The 21,931-nt window shown below is 35.5% G+C and overlaps 1 protein-coding gene across 3 annotated transcripts in view; it reads right to left on the reverse strand.

Moving 5' to 3' along the window:
• Positions 1-5,306: 5,306 nt before the first annotated feature.
• The window catches only part of NUP98 (nucleoporin 98 and 96 precursor), a 76,893-nt gene continuing 60,268 nt past the window's right edge, over positions 5,307-21,931 (reverse strand). For 2 of the 3 annotated variants that reach the window (XM_054576193.1, XM_054576192.1), the window contains exons 15-20: positions 19,555-19,671; positions 15,130-15,428; positions 12,871-12,984; positions 12,087-12,225; positions 6,868-7,045; positions 5,307-6,165 (exon numbers count right to left, since the gene is read on the reverse strand). In XM_054576193.1, coding sequence (XP_054432168.1) covers positions 5,983-6,165; positions 6,868-7,045; positions 12,087-12,225; positions 12,871-12,984; positions 15,130-15,428; positions 19,555-19,671 — 1,030 coding nt within the window. In that variant the 3' untranslated portion in view covers positions 5,307-5,982. Of the gene's footprint in view, positions 6,166-6,867; positions 7,046-12,086; positions 12,226-12,870; positions 12,985-14,108; positions 14,127-15,129; positions 15,429-19,554; positions 19,672-21,931 lie in introns of all 3 variants that reach the window. The other variant, XM_054576191.1, reaches the window with a different exon arrangement.

Below are 21,931 nucleotides of genomic sequence, written 5' to 3' on the forward strand. Positions count from 1 at the left end.
TAAAAACCGGTCTTATGTAACAGATAGGTATAATATTACATTTCCTCTTGGTATCCTTGTCAAAACCTTTAGGGGCATATTTGCTAAAGAAGTCAACTCAAGTTTAGAAGACATGTGAAAAGTAGGACTTTATAGCTTTCTTACAAAATAGCACCTTTTACAGTACCTAATGAACGGGATTTTGATGAGTGGGATGCTGAAATGGGGGAGTCTGGGAGAACAGATTTCTTGAGAAGTATCTGCTTTAGAAGAATGGCAGCTGAAGCGTTGATCCAGGACCATATCTGCATCTTCCTCATCAGCAAGCAATGATGCCTTCATGATCTAAAAAGGCAATACCTATAGAATGAATATGCTCCCCCAAATCCAAAGACCACAGAAAAAATGCAGTTTACAACAACAAATAAATCACTCTGCCTCAAGGTTGTGCCCAGAGGAGGTATAACACTGTGTCACTGACTCAATTACACTTGTAAGTACGCAAAGGGTAGAAGTTACATAATCCTTCTCCTCCTTTCCATCTATAGTCTTACCAGAGCCTGGCACGTAGCTATCACTCACATGTTTGCTAAGTGAATGATTTCAAAGTCAAACATAAGCCAAAGGCTAAACTCATAACATACCAAAAGGCAAGGAAAGGGGGAAGTTGAGATAGAACTTGAAAACCGAATCTATTACTTCTTTTTTTAACTTTTGTGGCGCATTTGCAGGAGCCTCAAAACTACCTTAAGAAGTAAATAAAGTAACAATTTATAGAGAAAATCGGTACTCACAAATGTTAAATGACTTGCCTAAAGTCACATAGTAGTAGCTATAAAACTGGAATTAGAATCCGGACCTTCTTAATTTCAACCTAGCCTTTCCTCCCCAAATGGGAAAATAAGGCTCAAACACTGGGCTGTATTCCTGTTTTTTCTTATTCCAGTTAACACTCAATGCTCTTAAATGAAGGAAAATGCCTGATATGATGCAAGGGAAGTACGTATTAGTTTGGCTTCCTGTTGTAGCAAGAGTGGGTTAGGACTTCACCTGTAGAACATGTGGATTAATTCCCAATGAAGAGGCAATGTGTGTTGAGGCAGACACAGGTTCCTGATCCTCAGGCACGCTCTCTTCTAACATGGAATCCAAAACTGGCTCCTGGGTGATATCTACCATGTCACTGTCCAGTTCCACAACCCTCCCTAACTGCTCCACCTCTGGGCTCTGGCTCTGTAGACAGCAGAAAGATCAGGGAAGCAGCATTAAATTACACCAAATAGACATAGAGCTTTGAGACATATGTAGTTTATTCAGAATATGATACAGCAATATTAGATTCTGCCCATTCTATACAATGTGAGGTAGGATATTTGCTAAAGAAGACAACAATTATTTTAAAAATCTCCCCTATAAGTACTTGGATTCCAAATGACAGTTCATACAATCACCTTTTTATAATACCATGGTCTGGTCTCTGGACCCTGAGGCAACACACATGATGAACAAATGGTCTTCATACAAAGACTATATCTTACCTGATTGAGTTAGTGATTACCATTTTCCAATTTACACAGGGTCACCCTGCCCTCATACTGCCTTGTAGTTAGAAGCCATTGAGGGGGGGAGTACAAATATCAAAGTCTCCAGTAACTTTGCACTGTCTTAAAGAAAACATTTAAAAATAAATTTCTAGTTAACACAAGGTGGGGCCCGGAATTTATCTTTTGGGTGACTGAATCCTAACATCTACTTGTGCAGTACCATGTAAGATACAAGGACTGTCTACTCTAATTTCCCTAAGGAGAAAACAAAGTAACATTATCAGGAACAATTTTAATCTGGGAATAATTCCTTTACACTTAAAAAGTGTTAAGAGTTACCAAAAGAACGACTACTCCCATTTATAATTGTAGAAAAATCAAGGTGTTGGATACACAGTGAACTACCACTTAAGATGTGACCAATCATCAAAGACTGCTTTAACAAACTGGAAGCTAGGTAACAGTAAAAGGCAAAAATGATACTATTTTTTACTTATTGGGGAAGCTACAGGCAGGTCTGATTACTTTTATGCTTTACAAAAATGCAGCCCTGGTGACAATGTTCTCATTCTAACTACAAGGATTATGGGAACACTCACTCCAACAGCTCCCTAATGTTAATTTTTAACCAATGCACTTTCAGGAAAAGTGCCCCTCCTCTGTCAACCTCTCACAATACTCTTCTGCGGGGCTCCCAAAACACCCTCTTTATACCTATTTTATTCAATGTATCACAATGTATTTTTTTATATATGTATCTATCTATCTCCATCCCACCAGACTGTTGAGGCTTGAAAGGAGACATGGTCTGCTGTTTTCCATATGTAACACCAAACACATTGGTAAACTTAACATCACTGAACACTTTCTTTGTTATTTCTATTGCCTTATGCAGTGCTTGGTACACAGTAGAGAAAGTAATTAACTATGACAGGACAAGGAGCAAGGATGGGTAAGAGGAAAAATAGAAGATCGTTTCAACTTATTGTTCAACAAAGTAATAATGCTAACATCAAGAGATGTTCACCTAGAACACTTACAGGCAAATGGGAATGATATCATCAAATAATTAGGTTAGAGACCTAAGGGACCAGCCTATCTCTTAGAAGAATGTTAAGGATGAAGGTTTTATTGGCTCCATCCTCAGGCATAGTTCAAAGTGATATCATCCAGTAAGTGGACAGGGGGAAAGTGAATTACTATGAAACCATGATGACCTGATAAGCTCCCAGAACCCTAAATTTTGTTAAAGTGTATCTATGTTATTGCAATAAACTCCCAACAAAGGATGCCTGTGTTTCTTTTCAATGAAATCTTGGGAGATCAGGTGCTTCTTCAAAGCCAGTCCTGGAAAGACAAGTAGACCCCCGCCCCCCACCTCTCCAAAAAAAAGTTCAGAAGGAATTGGGGAGAAAATTAAAAAGGGATCCTCTGGGAGGTCTGTGGAAAAGAAAAGCATGTACTTGGAGAAGCAGCCAGAGTGTCATTTTAACTCTCCCTTTCCTACACTGTAGTCTCTTTAAAATGGGATATCTTATTCATGTCTAAATACCAGCAAAGTACATTACAAATGCTAAGTGCATAGTTGAAATGACTGTTTATTTAGGTATATGGGAGGGCGAGTTTCATGATTAAACTTTTAATGATTTTGAGAAACCTCCACTCTTTAACTCAAAATAATTTTCCTCATAAAAAACAAAGCTGCCAACACCCAAAGGTAAAGCATCTCTTACTCCAGTAGGTACAGTGATAAAAGTAGGTACAGTAAATCAAGACACCCTTATTCAACAAAGGGTAAATGACCAGTCTATGGCCAAACAAGTATCAAAAGAATTCACAGTGTCCTCTCATCCAAATAGTTCAATCTAGTATAACTACTTCTGTTGCCTGCCTCCAAAACAACTTTTTTCTTAACTGCAAAAACTGCTTTATATTCCTATTGCTGGAAAACCAGCCCTGTCAACAATATTATGTTCTTAAGAGAAATTTTATCTCAGGGTTTCAAAGGTCCATCAAATTAAGTGTGTATATTTCTACACACATACGAAGGGGTATCATCGCAGGAGATGTAGGGCTCAATAACAATAATATTTGAAGCAAACAGACTTGCAACTATAGAATTATATATAAATTACATAAAAATATAAAATATACATAAAATATATAGATTTATTAGATAAATTTAGATAGCTGCCATTTTACTTTTCAAAAAGTATACATAGGTCAAATGGAATTTTCTTCTAAATCCTAACCACCATTTTCCTTAAAAATATTTTAAAATTATTTGAAGGTATTGATGCAGCCAGCTAAAAACTGGATCTCAGATCATCAAATTGGAAATACTGTTCTAACTACCAAACAAAATGTTTCTGCAACTGCCCTAATTAATCTGTGTAAAGGTTTCTCTGCTAAAATTTTCCTGAACTTAAAATGCATAGAAGAGAAGATTACATGAAATTTTAGTTACCTTATGTTTTCTGATTGCTTAGATTTATTTGCTTTTTAGGAGCAAAGTAAGGCTTAAGAACGAACTACAAAGAGGTGACAGTAGATGTTATAAAAAAGGCAGTGGAATAAATGTGATCATTAAACAAAAATTTAAATCTTCCTAAAACCTGAGATTATGTATGGGGGAAAAAAGCAACAACAGACTAGAAGAAGAGTGTATCATGGAAATCAACCTCTCCAAGGGGGCAAGGTGACAGTGTGAAGATAGCAATTTGATGCGAGAAAAGATTAGATTGTCTAATTCCCACTTTATTTAGATGGCTTAAGTATTTTAATGACAATACTAAAAACTGTGCAACCACTGGGCAATAATAAACAAAGAGTTCTCTAGAATCCCACTGTACTATTTTAACACCTTAGCCTGAATATCTAAACAGCTCAAACCATTTCTCCCATTTCTGCTTTCCCTATCCAAAAGGTCAAAGGCTACCCACTTCTTCCATCAAAGAGGGTATCTGAAAAAATAAACCCTATTGATCATATCCTCTTTGCAGATTTTGATCCTTATCACCTTTGTCCTAGATAGAACCTTGTCCTGAAATTTTCTGGTGTTCAGTTTGTCAAAGGGCTCTCATTTACTTAAGTGTCAACACAGGAATATATAACTGTTACTACTTGTATTCTGGAAATTAAAGAGCCTACAAACCACTGATAGTCAAATTTCACAAATTTTCATCTGTCCATGGATGAAGCTCCCCCACCCCCCCACCAAGCTGTATTCTAAAGATCCTTCATATTAATTTATTGGCAAAAAATAAGGCTATCTGACTATTATCTTAAGAAATACATATAATGTTAGGATCAAAAACCAGTTTGGAAAGAAAGGAATTATAAAAACTGTATGATACAGACAAAATAAACTAGAAATCCAAGTCCATTTACAGCATTTCTTTAGTTCAGAAGAGATCTTAGGGGTATTCTAAATGCTACAAAGACTACAGACATCAAACTCAATATAGTTCTCCTCTCCCACTTTTATCACACCCTCCCCTTTACTCTATGCGCAAACATAAACATACAAGCACAACAATATCCAGAAAATGCCTCCCAAAAAATTATTTAATAAACCATAAAAATCACACAGATCAGCAGCTGTAAGAATTGTAGCATTGAAAATTCCAAAGGTTCTGCTTTTAGCAGTTGAGAGGTAGAGAGGATCCTTTACAAAGGAATTCTATATCAAGCTCTCTTATTTGAGGAAGTATGGCAGCAAAGAAAAAAATTTTTGTAACTTAATTGAATATAAACATCCAAATGAAAATAAATCTTTTATGAGTTGAATAAGAAACTACCTGATATTTAAATTACAAACCTTTCCTTACAAGGACAAAAGGTTTATGCTGGTTTAACAATACTGAAAAGGAGTATCATACAAGTAATTGCAATAAACAATGCAGCCCCTATTCTCTCCAAGCCAAATAATTCATTTATATTCTTAAAACTTTATTTTCATAAAAATTAGGTATTTTTGAAAAATTGAAATACAATTATCAAGAGGTTACTTGAAGTATAAGCAAACAACTTGAGAAAATGGAGTTAAAAACCCTTGCAGAAAATTAATCGAACTTTTTTTAAAAAACCATGGAAATAAAGATGAAATAAACTTGCACATCAGCAGTCAACAAAAGTAGTATTTTCTTAGTATCAACCCATACAAGCAAAAGGCTGTATCTGAAGTTGATCACTGAGCAGATAATTCAGCAAGTCCAAAAGAAGAGGGAGGTGTTTAAGAAAGACAATCTGTAGAAGGAATGATCCAAAGAGCAAGATAATTCTTTAAATCTCTCAATTAAAAAACCGGTGCCAGTACTACCTCATGCCCTCCCCTATACTAGTCTCAACATGATTGGCAATATATTTGTACTTTTCAAAGTTCCAGGGGATCATAAAACAGCTTTGTGCTAGCTGAGTGACTTGCTTTTAACTTCTGTATCATGGATTCCATTCAAATTCACTGTCCTTTCTCTACCTGGGGTGGAGGTGCTGGTTTGCCATTAAGAGCCATCTGGAATGGTGTATCCTGGCTGGCAGGAGGCAAAGCAGCAGTCTTCAATTTCTTCGTACTAGTTTTGGATGGCTGTTCCTCTTCTTCCTCATCAGAATCTTGAAGGCCATATTTAGAAAAATGGGAGACCTAAGAAGAGAAGAATCCAACAAAATCACTTTTAACACTGTAATTATTCAGAAGGGCTTCCACAATATTTGTGTTTGCTATCTTGTAGATTAGCTTTAAAAAATTTATCTAAAGCGCAATGAAATGTTATCCATGGCACTTTACTATTGTGCTAGAATTTAGTAGATGTTGATGCATGTACTAGTGGCTCATGTAATTACTAAATATATAAACAGAAAATGAAATCCAAAAGAGCCATTACTATTTTCACATCTATAATACTGCCTAGTTTTTCTCTGCTAACAGAAGAGCCTTCCATAAGTTAAATAATCCAACTGGCCTAGAAGAGAAAGATACCAATGGGTTAAACTATCAAGGAAGCGAGGAAGGCGATCTCCTCATTCTAGGAATCTTTAAAAGAATGACAATTAAAGAAGAGCTGATTCAACAAGAGACAAAAATTCTGCCTGATGTCCCTAAATGATGCCACATACTAAATAATCACACCTGAGGAAGTATATCTAAATGCTCACAGGATGGGGAAGAAGATTTAAATCATTAGCCCATAAAGTTTATAAATAGGTCTTATTGCTCTAGGGTTTAACTAGATGTGTAATTTGGAGCAAATCATGATGCATCTCTACATGTATTTCCTAATTTGAAAATAACAAACATTTTGTGACTCTCACTACAGTTAATAATAACTAAGTTAAATGACTATACCTTAAACACCCAAGAACCTGTTTCAGGACGGTATTCTTTGAACTGAGCTCCCTGTTTCCTTGAAACTGCTTCTAATCTTCCCTCATAGTTGATATCAGCAAGTCGATCTGGGCTCTTTATTAAACAACGAGATGTTTTATCTGTTGGCCAAACTCCATCCAATGTCACTTCAGCCTTCCTGTAACACACAACCAAGTAAAATGTCAACGTTTCCCATTTAAGACCAGAAAGCTAACTAACATCTATAGAAATAGAAAATAAAGGTACCTATGTTACTTTGGAATTACTCTGCAGATGTGTCATAGCCTTAAATCTTATCTCCCAAATAAGATAAGCTTAAGAGCAAGGAATTAACCCCCACATTAATTAGCTCGGTATCTGATTCAAGGGTAAAATTCCATTTATTCCGAACTACTTTGGTATACAAATTACTTCCAATTTAATTTTAGTAACACTTAAGTATGCATCCTTGACATAGTCTAGTGTGTATAGTTTGGTGGCCATAGTTCAGTGCTAAGACCTAAGTTTCATTTAAGGTCTTACAGTGCTAGTGTACTCAGCATCAACAGTAATAGCAGCAATTACCAATGATGAACAAAAAATGAAGTTACTGTATTTTGTTGTGTATACTGCACTCCTCTGTATAATGTGCACCCACATTTTTGGCCCAAACTTTTAGGAAAAACTTTCATTTTAATTCTGTTTTTTATTTATATATAAAGCCAATTATCATATTCCAGGGTATTATTTTTGCATACAAGTATCATTATGCTTTCTAGAGTTACACTTTTAATGTGTAAACATAAGTAAAAGAATTAAAAGCACTTATATAGATATGGAATTAGTACTACCCATATATAACATGCTTCCTTATTTTTCCCTAAAAAAATTTGGGCACAAAAGTGCACATTATACACAGCAAAATAGTGTATTAGGAATATCATACCATTAAATAATTAATATCACACCCTTAAATAATGAGTGTGAAGATGATTATAATAGTGTTAATGTACCCTTCTAAGATCAGTACCTGAGTTCAAGGACCGTATCCTATTCATTCTCTATGCTTTGTACCTAATACAATGAACAATGACTAGCATGTACTAATAGATGACTTTTAAAAACATATTTACTATGGTAAAAAGGTGTAACATAAAATTTACAATCTTAGCAATTTCTAACTGTATATTCAGTAGTATTAGAATATACTCACATTGTTCTACAACCAATCTTCAGAACATTTTTGTCTTGCAAAACCAAAAACCTATAGCATAAAAAAACATCTCCCCAATTCCCCCCTACTTCCAGTCACTGGCAACTACCATTCTACTGTCTATATCTATGAATCTGACTGTCTAGATGCCTAAATAAGTGGAATCATACAGTATTTATCTTTTCTGACTTAACATTATGTCCTGAAGGCTCACCAATGTTGTCACGTGTGTCAGAATTTCCTTCCCTTTTTAATGCTGAATAATACTCCATTGTACGTAGATACATTTTGTTTATCCATTCATCTGTTACTGATATGTGTTTCTTGGCTACTCTGAATAGTGCTGCTACGAAACATGGGTGCGTAAACATGTTTTTGAGATCATGCTTTCAATTCTTTTGGATACATACCTAGAGTAGAATTGCTGGGTCATTTTACATTTTTTGAGAAATCATCATACTCTTTTCTATAACAGCTGCACCATTTTTCTTTTCCACCAACAATATACAGAGATTCTAATTTCTCCATACTCTTGTAAAAATTTATTTTTTATACTAACCATCCTAATGGTTGTGATAGCTCATTTGATTTGCATTTCCCTAATTATTAGTTATGTTGACCATCTTTGCATATGCCTGTTTGCCATTTGTATATCTCTGGAGAAATGTGTATTCAAGTCCTACTTCCTTTTTTTGTTGTTTTTAAGCCATTTTCTCCTTCTATATTCTGGTTATTAACCCCTTATCATATATATGATTTGAAAATATTTTCTGCCATTCTATAGGTTGCCTTTCCATTCTGTGGATTGTGCTCTTTGATGTACAGAAGTCTTAAATTTTGATGAAGTTCAATTTGTTTATTTTTAATATTTTTGCCTGTGTTTTTAGTGTCACATCCAGGAAATTCTTGTTAAATACAATTTTGTGAAACTTAAAAAGAAAATAGAATTTTTATTCTAAGAGTTTTAGTTTTAGGTCTAATGTTTAGGTCTTTGATCCATCTTAAGTTGATTTTTTTTTTTACATTGTCTCCCAAGGACAAGCTTATTGATTTTGTGGCGTGGGGAAGGGAGGGTGAGAAACACTGATGTGAGCAAGAAACATCAACAGGTTTGCCTCTCATTTACACCCTGACAAGGGACTGAACCTGCAACCTAGGTAATGTGCCTTGACTGGGAACTGACCCTGCAACCTTTCAGTTTACAGGCTGACACTCTGATCAACTAAGCCGCACTGGCCAGGGCAGTTGACTTTTATGTATAGCATAATGTAATGGTTAAATTTCAGTCTTCTGCTTGTGAATATCCAGTCTTCCTAAAAGCATTTGTTGAAGAGGCTGTTCTTTCCCCATTGTATGGCCTTGGCAATCTTGTCAAAAATCATTTAATTATATATGTGAGGGTTTATTTTTGGGTCCTCATATTCTCTCTGTTCCGTCAGTCTGTATTGTCTGTCTTTATGTCATTATCACACTGTTTTGGTTACTGTAGCTTTATAGTCGTTAAGTTTTAAAGTCAGAAAATGTTAAGTTCTCCAGTTTTGTTCTTTTTCAAGTTTAGTTTGGCTATTTGGGATCTCCTGAGATTCCCTATGATTTTAGGGTAGACTTTTCTATTTCTGCAACAAATGCCACTGGGATTTTGATACGGATACATTAAATCTGTAGGTTGCTTTGGATAGTATGGAGACCTTAACAATTTTAAGTCTTCCAGTCCATGAAAATAGGTTCTCTTTCCATTTACTTGTCATCTTTAATTTCTTTCAGCAATGTTTCATAGTTTTCAGTGAACAAGCCTCTGTCTTCTTGATAAGGTTTATCTGTTCCTAAGTATTTTATTCTGTTTGTTTTAAATTGGTTTCTTAACTTCCTTTTTAGATTGTTCATTGTTAGTGTACAGAAACTGAGTTATTCGCCCTCGCTGGTGTGGCTCAGTGGACTGAGTGCCAGCCTATGAACTAAAGGGTTGCCAGACTGATTCCCAGTCACAGCACATGCCTGGGTTGCAGGCTGGGTCCCTGGTTGTGAGCAGGTGAGAGGCAATCAGTTAATGCATTTCTCACACATTAATGTTTCTCTCCCTCCCTTCCCAGTGCTCTAAAAATAAGTAAAATCTTAAAAAAAAAAAAAAAAAAGAAAGAAACTGAGTTTTGCATATTAATTTTGTATACTGCTGAATCTGTTTCTCAGTTTAAGCAATTTTTTTTTAGTGGAAACTTTAGGCTGTTTTTATGTAAGATCAAATCATCTGCAAACAGATTAATTTTCCTTCTACTTTTTCAATTTTGATTCTTTTTATTTCTTTTTCTTTCTTAATTACTCTAGCTCAGACTTCCAGTATTATGTAGAATAGATGTGGCAGAAATGGGCATCCCTGTCTTGTTCCTGATTTTAGAAAAAAAAGTCTTTTCCTGTTGAATATGAACCAAAAGGGATGCTCAATATGATTTTCTTCGTTCTGTAAATGTGATGTATTAGGTTGGCCAAAAGACTTTTCCATACAATGATGTATGGAAAAAATGTTTTTCTGTATGATGGCTCTAGTGTGCTTAGTTGTCTTTTACTTCATTCAAAACACTTTTGATTGTATTGTGACAGCTGTCATATATCAGCATGCATTAAAAAAAAACAAAACTGGTGAATTTTTGTGCACCCATTTTAATATTGAAGATGGAAGAAAATAACACATTTTCAGCCTATTATCCTTTATTATTTCAAGAAGGTAAAAATACAATGGAAGTGCAAAAAAAAAAAGAAGGATTTGTGCAGTATATGGAGAAGGTGCTGTGACTGATGGACTATGTCAAGTGTGGTTTGTAAAATTTCTTGGTACTATAGATATTTTGGCCAAATAATTCTTTGCTGTGGCGTCTTATGCACTGGAAGGTGTTTAGCAGCAGCTCTGGCCTCTACTCACTAGAAGCCAATAAATAGAGGGAGAGAGCCAACATACTCAAAACATCCAATTCAATAACGTTATTAGTTAAAATTAAAAATGTGTCTCCTACTTTACAGAAAAAAATAAAAGGACTTTTTGGCCAATCCAATATTGGTATATTGAACTATCCTTGCATTGCAGAAATAAATCCCATTTGGTCATGGTGTGTAATCTTTAAATGTACTGTTAAATTCTGTTTGCTGGTATTTTGTTGAGGATATTTACATCAATATTCATCATGGATATTAGTCTGTAGTTTTGTTACAATGTTTTTGTCTAGACTTGAAATCAGGGTAATGAATGCCTCACAGAATGAGTTCAGAAGTACTCTCTCCTCTTTGATTTTTTAGAAGAGTTTGAGAGGAACTGATATTAATTCTTCTTTAAATAGTCAGTAGAGCCCTCAGTGGACTGTGCACCAGCCTGTGAACGGAAAGGTTGCTGGTTCGATTCTGTCAGGGTACCTGCCTGGGTTGCAGGCCAGGTCCCCAACTGAGAGTGCGCAAAAGGCAACCAATTGATGTTTCTCTTCCCACTCTTCTTCCTTCCCTTCCCCTCTCTTTAATAATAAATAAAATCTTTTAAAAAACATGTTCAGTAGAATTCACCAGTGAGACTTTTCTTGAGGTAGAGGTTTTTGAATACTGATTCAATTTATTATTTATAGGACTGTTTGGATTTCCTATTTCTTTATAATTCAACGTTGGTAGGTTGTAAATATAAATGATTTTAACTATGGCCCTTTCATATGTCTAAGAGATAACAGAAAAATACGAAAGACTTAACATGTCACCACAGAAATATGAAAATAAAATACTAGTAAAAACGTTTTTAGGTACTAACAGTTGAACCTGTTAATAGCAGGAAAAAGGAGTCAAGAAGTCATAGTCTAGTACTGCTTTATCATTTATCTTTTTATATGAAAGTGGAGAAACAACAATCACACACTGTATAGTAAGTCAAAAAAACAAACTGCAGAAAAATGTACATAACATGAACACATTTGTGTTTACGGAAAAAACCCCCTGTGATTTAGCTGACTATTTCCTAAATATATAAAGAAATTCATACCTATTTAGCCCTTCACCCACAGGTGGTTTTTGGTTATCATCTAAATAGACAATAACTTCTTTCCTTCGGATATGCACAATATCATCCAAATTGAGATTTGTCAAATTCACTTCTCCTTCAAAATAGATTGAACCATAACCTACAAGTTAGAACAAATAGTTAAAAACTCATCCTGTATAGAGGGCATATACCTACATTAGACTTCTGTTAGAAGGAACAAAACACATTAACATTAATCAGTATTTTCAATAATCTAGCAATACCATGAATGGGTTATTTCATCTATAATATGTATGAATGACATCAAATACACTGTTATCTGGTTTAACATCTATATTTTTACAGCACTTACATGTCCTCAAAATAGTCTTCTTAAATCTTTTACCAAGTATCCATCTACACTGCTGCTATATAAACAACCCTTAGCACCCAGCCTGTAGTAAAGGTTAAGATACCTGAGTTCCCCCTCAAAATTACATTTGTAATAACTTAAAAATATGAAGTTGAACCTAAATATTACCCAGCTCTTATCAACTATTCAATTTTTCACTTTCTATTTCTTATAGTTTACAATTTTCTTAATTATAGAACATTGCAATGAGCCAACTAGTTAATAAATAATGTTATAAGACTCTAGTCTTGTTTTACTTGTCTGCTATTCAGGATAAAGTGGGTACAAATGTTGGGAAAAAATGGATTCAGCTATAAAGAGCTTCCTTTACTTAATTATAAAAAAAAGGTGTAGATCTCTGGCTTATACACTAACTACTAAACTCACACTCACCTTTACGACCAATAGTGAAGTCAGAGACAATGCACTCTCCTTTTTCATTGGTAATTTTAGCAAGGTCATCCATAGATGGAATAGTATAGTAACCAACCTTAGTGAGAACAATGCCTATAATAAGAGAAACAGATAATATAATATTAATTGGGACTGTCCTTAGATAAAAGAATTTTCAGTAATATTTAACTTTTTAAAAAATTTTCTATAAAATGAGTAATTTTAAAAATTACCTAAATAATCATTAATTAAGTTACTATATAAAGAGAAAACATATAGGTATAAAACATTTTTCCAAACTGGTTTTCTAAGAAGCACTACTCCTAGAAAAAAGTGTGTGTGTGTATGTGTTTTTAGTTTCCTGTTCAAGTAAGTTTGGGAAACAGGTACAGCATGTTTCGGACAGCACATTTACAGGTTCTGAAAACTTGCAAAATAATTAAGTCTATTTAAATTTACTTAATCCAGTGTTTCCCAGACTATACCACAGAACCTTCTTTTCACTGACACCCATTAATATAGTACAGTATGAAAGGCACTCCACAGAATGTATTTCAGGAAAAGCTTGCTTAATCCATGTTTTAAAAACGTTTTATACCTGAAGATACCAAAACCCAGGATTGAATGAACTTGCCTTGGCTTACACAATAATTTAGTGGTACAGGTGGAGATAAAACTCCAAACCCAGTACTTTTTACTTTGCAGCCTATTGTCTTTCATAAACCCCTTATATCTTTCAAATTTACATCCCCATATAAAGCTAAAATCAAGATGAAAAATCTGACATGAGAAAATCCCAAAGACAAATGGAAACTCCAAAGGTTTATATTAGTTTTTTTCAAAGTTTCAACTAGGTAGATCTCTGAAGAATTCAAGAAAATAGAACACTGGTATGCTTGTTCTAAGCACTCCTTGTCAGTCAGGCTAACTTGCTTTTTGAGAGAAAACAATTTAAAGCCAATATCAAGATTAAACTCCAGACTCCAGCAATGCCCACTTACTTGTACACTTGTTTCTCTATCAGCAAGGTTTAGAGGAATAACATTTTAAATTTGGAGGATTAATGAGAAAACTAGAAAAAAAAATCGAGACTGAATATTTGAAAAAAGATGTAGTATCATAATAAATTCATGTAACTATACACACACAAATATAAGACTTGGGATTCTTAATGTGTAAGTATAAAGTTGTTTCCTTAGGGCACCAAGTGACCAGAAAATATATTAGAGTTGACTTACTCTTAAATGCTTTGAACTCTACATGAAAGCAGTAAAATAAATAGATATAGAGAAATTATAGACACTTCAAGAATAACTGTAAAACAAACCAAATGTTCACTAAAAGAGAACAGATTAACCAAATGTGGCATATCTACATAATGAGCAATAAAAAAATTAAATGTTGATACATACATCATGGATGCAATCTCATGCAGAGTCAAAAAGAATATGTATATATGATTCCATTTACATGGAGTTCAAGAATAGGCAATATCAACCTATATGACAAAAATCAGACTCTGATTGACTTCAGAGGATTGTGACACAAAGGAATTTGTGAGGGTAAAAGAAACATTCTATTTTTTATGAGGTATTAGATATCTGGATTTGTTTGTGCCAAAATTCACAGAAATGAAACTGATCTGTGCACTTCGCTATATATAAATTGTACCTCAAACTTAAAAAATATTTTAAAAGGTAATGACATTTATCAAAACCTAAGCAAGATGGTATGTCAACACAGAAAAAGGGCAAGTTTTAATTATCCAATCAAGACACTCTAATATTATAGTTTGTATTACTTGTTTCATGAATTAGTTGGGAAAAAATTAATCACTTCGTTATTGGGGGGTGAGGGAGAGCACGGAACTGAGGTTATGGTAAACCACCACAGCAACAACTGACATTTGAATGTCTATATACATGTTAGGCATTCGTGTATGGTCTATATACTTTGTCATTTTATTTAAAAACTAATAAGCATTGTCTGTAAATTTATAAAGCCAAGAAAGTAAGAGGATAGTCTCTTTGGCTATCAAATTTGGAATCTTTAAATGGTAGCAGGATACAAAATGTGAATTTATGAACTGACCAAAGCATAACTGTAAAGTGTTTATATGTTAACTTCTAAAAAAATGCAATAAAAAGAATATTTAAAAGTTTAGATAGCTGATTTTCATTCCTTTGAAAATCTGTGACAGATAAAAAGAAATTTCAAATGACTGCTAAGAGATTAGTCATGTATGAATCTGAACCTGACCTGCTGGATGCATGTGGTAAGTACTATTTTCTATTTCTTCCCGGTCATCCTGAAGTGACTCCTCATGAAAAGAGGTCTCTTCACTGCTTCCTTCGAGCCCATTTCTCAAGGCAGCACGCATGTTCAATGCAACAATGGTATCATCCACACTGCTGCTATTATTATGTTTATTTCCAGCAGTCTCTGGGGTTTGAGGAATGGGTTTTGCAATAGGGTTAGAATAAAAACGTGCCATAAGAGAATCATCATCTCCATCCGGCTGATGATTCTCATCAACAGGTTTGCTCAGGAAACTGAATCTGAAAAGGGAAAATAAAAACAATATCTGAGCCCTTGCAGTAGTAGTAACAATGATAATAGTTAACCCTTACTAAGTGCCTGGAACTATTCTAAGTAATTCCACATATTAAAAATATTAATACTTACACTAATCCTGAGACATAGGTTACTATCATCCTATTTCATAAAAAAACTAAGTCACAGAAAATAAAGGAGTTTCTCCGAAGTCAAAAAGCTGTTAAGTACTACAGTTGGAATTTTAACCCAGGACATCTGGCTGTAGATTCCATGCTTTTAACAGATCGATTTTCACAAATAAATGGAGTAGCAAATTTTTAGTAAAAAAAAAAAAAAAAAAATCCCTACTTTGTGGGGGAGTCAAATAATCAGGAGTGAATTTCAAATTTAAAAAACTGAGACTTCTGGCCCTGGCTGGTTTGGCTTGGAGGACTGAGCACCAGCATGCAAACTGAAAGGTCACCAGTTCAATTCCTGATTGGGGCACATGCCTGGGTGTTGCAGGCCAGGCCCCCAGTTGAGGGCTTCCAACAGGAACACAACTGATTTTTTTCTCACATCGATGTTTCTCTCCCTCTATTCCTCCCTTCCCTCTGTCTAAAAACAAATTAAAAACTAAAAATTAAAAATATATTAAAAATAAAAAAACTTCCTGTCAGGATGGCAGCATTGGCACACAATGGCTCGCCTCTTTGCATAGCCACATTAAAATTACAACTAAAATATAGAACAACCATCACTTAAAACCATCAGAAATCAAGTTGAATGGAAGTCTGACTACTACACAATTAAAGAAACCACTTCCATACAGACTAGTAGGAGGGATAGAGATGAGGAATGGGCTGGTCCCTCACTCACATGTGGTGGTTAAAAATTTGGGAGGGACATCTCAGGAGTGAGGAATGAGGCGTGCCAGCCCCACACCAGACCCCCACCCCAGGGTTCCAGTGCCAGGATGATAAATCCCCACAACTTCTGGCTGCAAAAAAACCAGCAGGAATTGAGTCAGTGGAAGAAACTGCTAGAGCCCAAAGCAGTTCCTCTTAAAGAACCCATACACAGACTCATCTACTAGACTCACTCCCTCTGACCTCCAGCACTGGGGTAGCATTTTGAAAGATACAAGTGCCATAAAGGGAGTAACTCAAGTGTCTGGAATCAAGGAAAGCAGAGGCTATTGTCCCTTTTCTAAACCCTCCCCGAACAGAGCCGGCAAGCTGGTGCCATCTCTGAGCCTCCATTAACCTGGCTAACACTGCATGACCTGCCTTGGAGACTCTGAGAGATACCACCCCACCCAATTAAGGGCCCACTCAAGCTAATTTTCCATATGAATGGCTGGTCTTGGCTCATGTTTCACAAATTCCTAAATCCTCTCAAATAAGCAACAGCCAGCCTCAGTGAGCCCCAGGCCCAGGACTAGCAGCAGTCAGCCTAGATTCACAGTTTGGCTTTGCCTGGGAATCTCCAAGCCCAGCACAAGTTGTAGCCATCTCAGACTGCTTTATGGCTCAGGTAGAGTGGCCTGGGGCAAAACACAGGTGGGGGCTGACCCTGGCCTGCAACACCCAGGAAACCCCAAGGTAAGTGCACCCAGTGGGGAGCTACAGACTTTGTCGGAGCATCACCATCCTCCACCTACACAGCCAATCCTCCATAGAGGGCAGAGGTTGGTGGTCCATGGTCCTTGCAGTTAACTGACCTGGATAAATCCCTCCCATTGATCTGCCAACAGCAATCAAGGCTCAACAACAAGATGAGGGTGTGCTCGGCTCACACGAAGGACAGACCTTGAGTACATAGCTTCGGTGACAGGGGAGGCCGTGCCACTGGACCCCACAAAACACCTATTACATTGAACCATGCAACTAAGACATGGAGTCAAAAAGCAGTTCTACCTACTACATAGAAACAAATACAGGAAGGCTGCCAAAATGAGAAGACAAAGAAACATGGCCCAAATGAAAGACAAGATCAAAACGCTGGAAAAAGAACTAAACAAAACGGAGATAAGCAATCAGTATTCAAAACACTGGTTATAAGGATGCTCACGGAACTTAGTGAGGACCCCAACAGCATAAAAAGATCTATTCAGAAGCAAAGGATACACTAATTGAAATAAAGAAGAATTTACAGGAAAACAACAGTAGAGTGGACAAAGCTGAGAATCAAATCAATGATATGGAACATAAGAAAGCAAACAAAAACAAAAACAAAAACCAAGTAACAAAAAACAAAAACAAAAAGAAAACAACCAATCAGAATAAGAAGAAAAACAAATCCAAAAAAATGAGACTAGCAATAAGCAACCCCTGAGATAACTTCAAGAGGTCAAACAATTGCATCATAGGGGTGCCGGAAGGAGAAGAGAAAGAGCAAGAAATTGGATATCTATTTGAAAAGAATAATGAAAGAAAACTTCCCTGATTGGGTGAAGGAAATAGACATGCAAGTTCAGGAAGCACAGATAGTCCCAAACAAGAGGGATGCAAAGAGACCCAAGACACATCATAATGAAAGTGCCAAAAGTTAAAGATAAAGAATCTTAAAAACAGCAAGAGAAAAGAAGTTAGTTACCTACAGGGTAGTTCCCATAAGATTGTCAGCTGATTTCTCAAAAGAAGCTCTGAAGACTAGAAGGGATTGGTAAGAAATATTCTAAGTCATGAAAAGTGGGGACCTATAGACAAGATTGCTCTACCCAGGAAAGCTATCATTTAGAATAGAAGGACAGATAAAGAGTTTTCCAGAGAAGAAAAAAACTAAAGAAGTTCATCATCACCAAACCATTATTATATGAAATGTCAAAAGGACTTAAGAAAAAGATGATCAAAAGTATGAACAATAAAATGGCAAAATAATACATCTCAACAATTGAATCTAAAAAACAAACTAAACAAACAAGAACAGAGACAGAGTCATGGATACGGAGAGCATTATGATGGTTGCCAGATGGGAGGGGAATGGATGAAGAGTTGAGGGGATTAAGAAGTACAAATAGGTCGTTACAGAATAGCCATGGGAGGGTGTCAGGATGACTAAGTGGTCTAAGGTGCCAGAATAGCCACGGGGATGTAAAGTACAGAGTAGGAAATAGAGCAGCCAAAAATTTACACACTTGACCCACAGAAATGAATAATCGTGGGGGGATTGCCTGAGGAAATGGCTGGTGCTGAGTGCAGGGGGGAAAATGGGGAAAAAAATCAGGACAACTCTAATAGCATAATCAATAAAATATAATTAAAAAATAAAAATTGAAAAAAATTTCAGATTTTAATATTATCATCAGCAAAGTACTAGTACTTCATTAATGAAAAGATTCAAACTAAAATTTTATCCAAAGAGAAAACACAGGAGTGAAGATATATAGACACACATACACATACGTGTGTGTATGTAAATACACACACACACAGGTATTTTTCACTGTATCATTATTTCAAATATGGGAATATCAAATAACCTAAATGTCCTCCAACAGAGGACTGACTGAATTATCTTAGATTCACAAATAGCTATAGTCATTAAAAAAGAGGGTACAGATATAGTAATGCTGATATGCAATGGCATTTATAATAAAATAAATTGAAAAAAGCATGTTACAGAATATATATCATTCATGTATCCATGATATATCCATGTATAACCTCTACAATGTTCATCTATAAGAATATGCTTATAAACAAATTTCTAAACTGTAAAATGTATACCACACTAATAAGATTAGTGTATGTACTTCCACTGCCTCCTTTATACATTTTATATACTTCCACACTATTTTGCTTTGGCTTGGCTACAATGACTATCACTCCAACACTTATCACAAATTTCCATTTTAAGGGAGGTAAATGTCAAATTAATGGTAATCCTGTTCAAAATAAAATACATGGATACCAAAAGAGTTCTGCAGAATTAAATGAGAAGAACTGCAATAATTTTAAGGTCTAAAGTGCTCAAAAAGCAAAAACATGACTTAGTTTCTAGGTGCTGATCAGCTATTAATACTCCTACGTAACATTTGCCAAACTTCATAAATTTTCATAGAATAAATAAATTTTAGCTCAGAATCTTTTCCGAATGAGAATAGGGTACTTTACCAGAAACAACCCAAAACAGAATTCAGTTTACCTCTCTCCATTTTCTGGATAATCAGATGGTGAGGCTAGATCTTCTGATTCACGATTAACAGGAGAGAAGAGATTGCTATTGTTAAGGTTTTTCAAAACCAACTTCTTAATGCTCTTCCTATAAACAGAGACCAAAAGAAAAAGAAAAAAACACTTCAGGCACGCATAGTCACATCATAGACATTATCTTAAAAATTGGAGTCGAAAAAGGACACTCTTGTTCAATTCTTGTATTATCTAAAAATGACCTAACAAGTTCAAATCACAAACTATTTCTATGAGTACATGACCAGAACATAAGGTACGAAATATACTGCACTCCGATATTTAAAAGAATAAACCTAATCACATCCAAAACAAAGTAGGAATTCCCCCTAGAAAATATTAGTTCATGGTTCTCTGAACCACTGAGCACTTTATCCAAACAGTTCACTCATTATACTATGTCTTAAATTTCAATTATTTCTCTACATGTCTTTTCTCTTTAAACATTTTCCATCTTGTTTTTTTAAAGGAAAGATTATATACACACATCTATCTATCTATCTATCTATCTATCTATCTATCTATCTATCTACCTACCTACCTACCTACCTATCATCTACCAACAGCAAGAGGGTGAAAAGAGAGGGAGAGAAACATCAACTGGTCACCTCTCACAGCCCCCAACCAGGAACGTGGCCAGCAGCCCAGGCATGTGCTCTACTGGGAATCAAACCTGCAACTTTTCAGTTTTCAGGGAGACACCTAACCTAGTGAGCCACGCCAGTCTGGGCTTCCTTCTTTTGGCACTAGGGATTCACAGCTGTCTCATCCCATAAAACTTGGCATGCTGCCCTGAAGAAAGTGGATAAACAGATACTTTTTTGACTAAATGAGAGACACTTTCACCTTTTGGTTACTGGACAACGCTCCCGCTACTAAGCCACACTGGCCATGACAGAAAGATTTTTAAGAAAAGATGACAAGAAAGCAGTAGGAATAAGAAATCTTGATATCCAAAGATGCAAATGATCACAAATATCTAAAAATTTGGGTTCACATATAGCAGATTTACTTAAGGCAAGAACTTCCAAAGTATATGGGCTTCAAGTAGAAGAACCAATAGAAGAGATCTTAATTAACTTTCACTGAAACTCACGGGATTAATTAATGTGCTTCATTCCCTCTTAACACAAAACAAAACAAAACTGTAAGTAACAGAAAACTTGTATATTTCCTTCTAGACTCAAATGAGTTACATGGTAATAAATGTCAGTAGTGTCTGTTCCAAACCTGTGTAGGCTTGTTATACTCATTGTAATGATATTATTAAACAAGCCAATGAAACAGGCACTTGAAATGAAGAACTGTTATCTACATGAAAACTAAACTGAAACTTGCCTGCCTATTAATGGCAGACTAAGTAATGCAAACTAATCTTCTTAGGGAGGATAATTGGAAAAGGTGAAACTCTGTGTAGGCACTGAGAGCCAACAAGTTGTAAAAAAATGACTGAACTAGCAACTTGTAAGGGGACAGTGGCGTAGGGAGGTGTCTGGTACTTCAGAGTTGTTTTTGGCCTGAGAGGACTTTTCTGACTTGAAGGGGAAGGCTAAGAGGCTGACAGGACACTTTTGATTGTCTTATGGGATTAAGGAGACAGAGACTGGAGTCCAGAGCTACTAAGGGTGTGGGGACACCAGTGAATGTCACTCATTTTGTGTTGGGACCTGGGAAGTCTCTACCCCTGAAGTTAAGAGAAAACTGAAAGTAAAAGTACATGGTCACATGTTCAGCTTTGACTCATTTCTATAAGCAAATTTCATTAAAAAAAATCTTTTGTGAAGGTTAGTATCATCATACTTGAACTCGAATTACTGCCAGTTGTGAAAATAAATGACAAAATAATTTTAAAAAGGACACAAAAGGAAACAAGCTACATCTTCAAAGATAAATGGCCTATAGGCATAGAGTAGGATGCTCAACATCATTAGTCATAAAGAAAATGCAAATAAAAAGCAAGAGATACCACTTCATACCCACTACGATGGCAATTACAAAAAAAGCAAGCAAAACAGAAAATAAGTGCTTGACAAGGACATGAAGAAAACTGAAACACTGTATAGTGCTGGTGGGACTGTAAAACAGTGCAGCTGCTGTGGAAAACAGTTTGAAAGTTTCTCCAAAGGTTAAATATAGAATTAATATATGACCATAAATAATTCCAACCTAGGTATATACCCTAAAGATTTCAAAACAGGGACTCAAACAGATAATTGTACACCACGTTCATAGCAGCACTATTCACATAGCTCAAATGTGAAAACAACACATGTGTCCATCAACACATGAATGGGTAAACAAGTGGTATATCCATACAATGGAACAGCCTTGAA

This window comes from Pteronotus mesoamericanus, unplaced genomic scaffold (assembly GCF_021234165.1).
Source record: "Pteronotus mesoamericanus isolate MK-2021 breed Mesoamerican mustached bat unplaced genomic scaffold, CSHL_Meso_final contig_33, whole genome shotgun sequence".
NCBI lineage: Eukaryota > Metazoa > Chordata > Mammalia > Chiroptera > Mormoopidae > Pteronotus > Pteronotus mesoamericanus.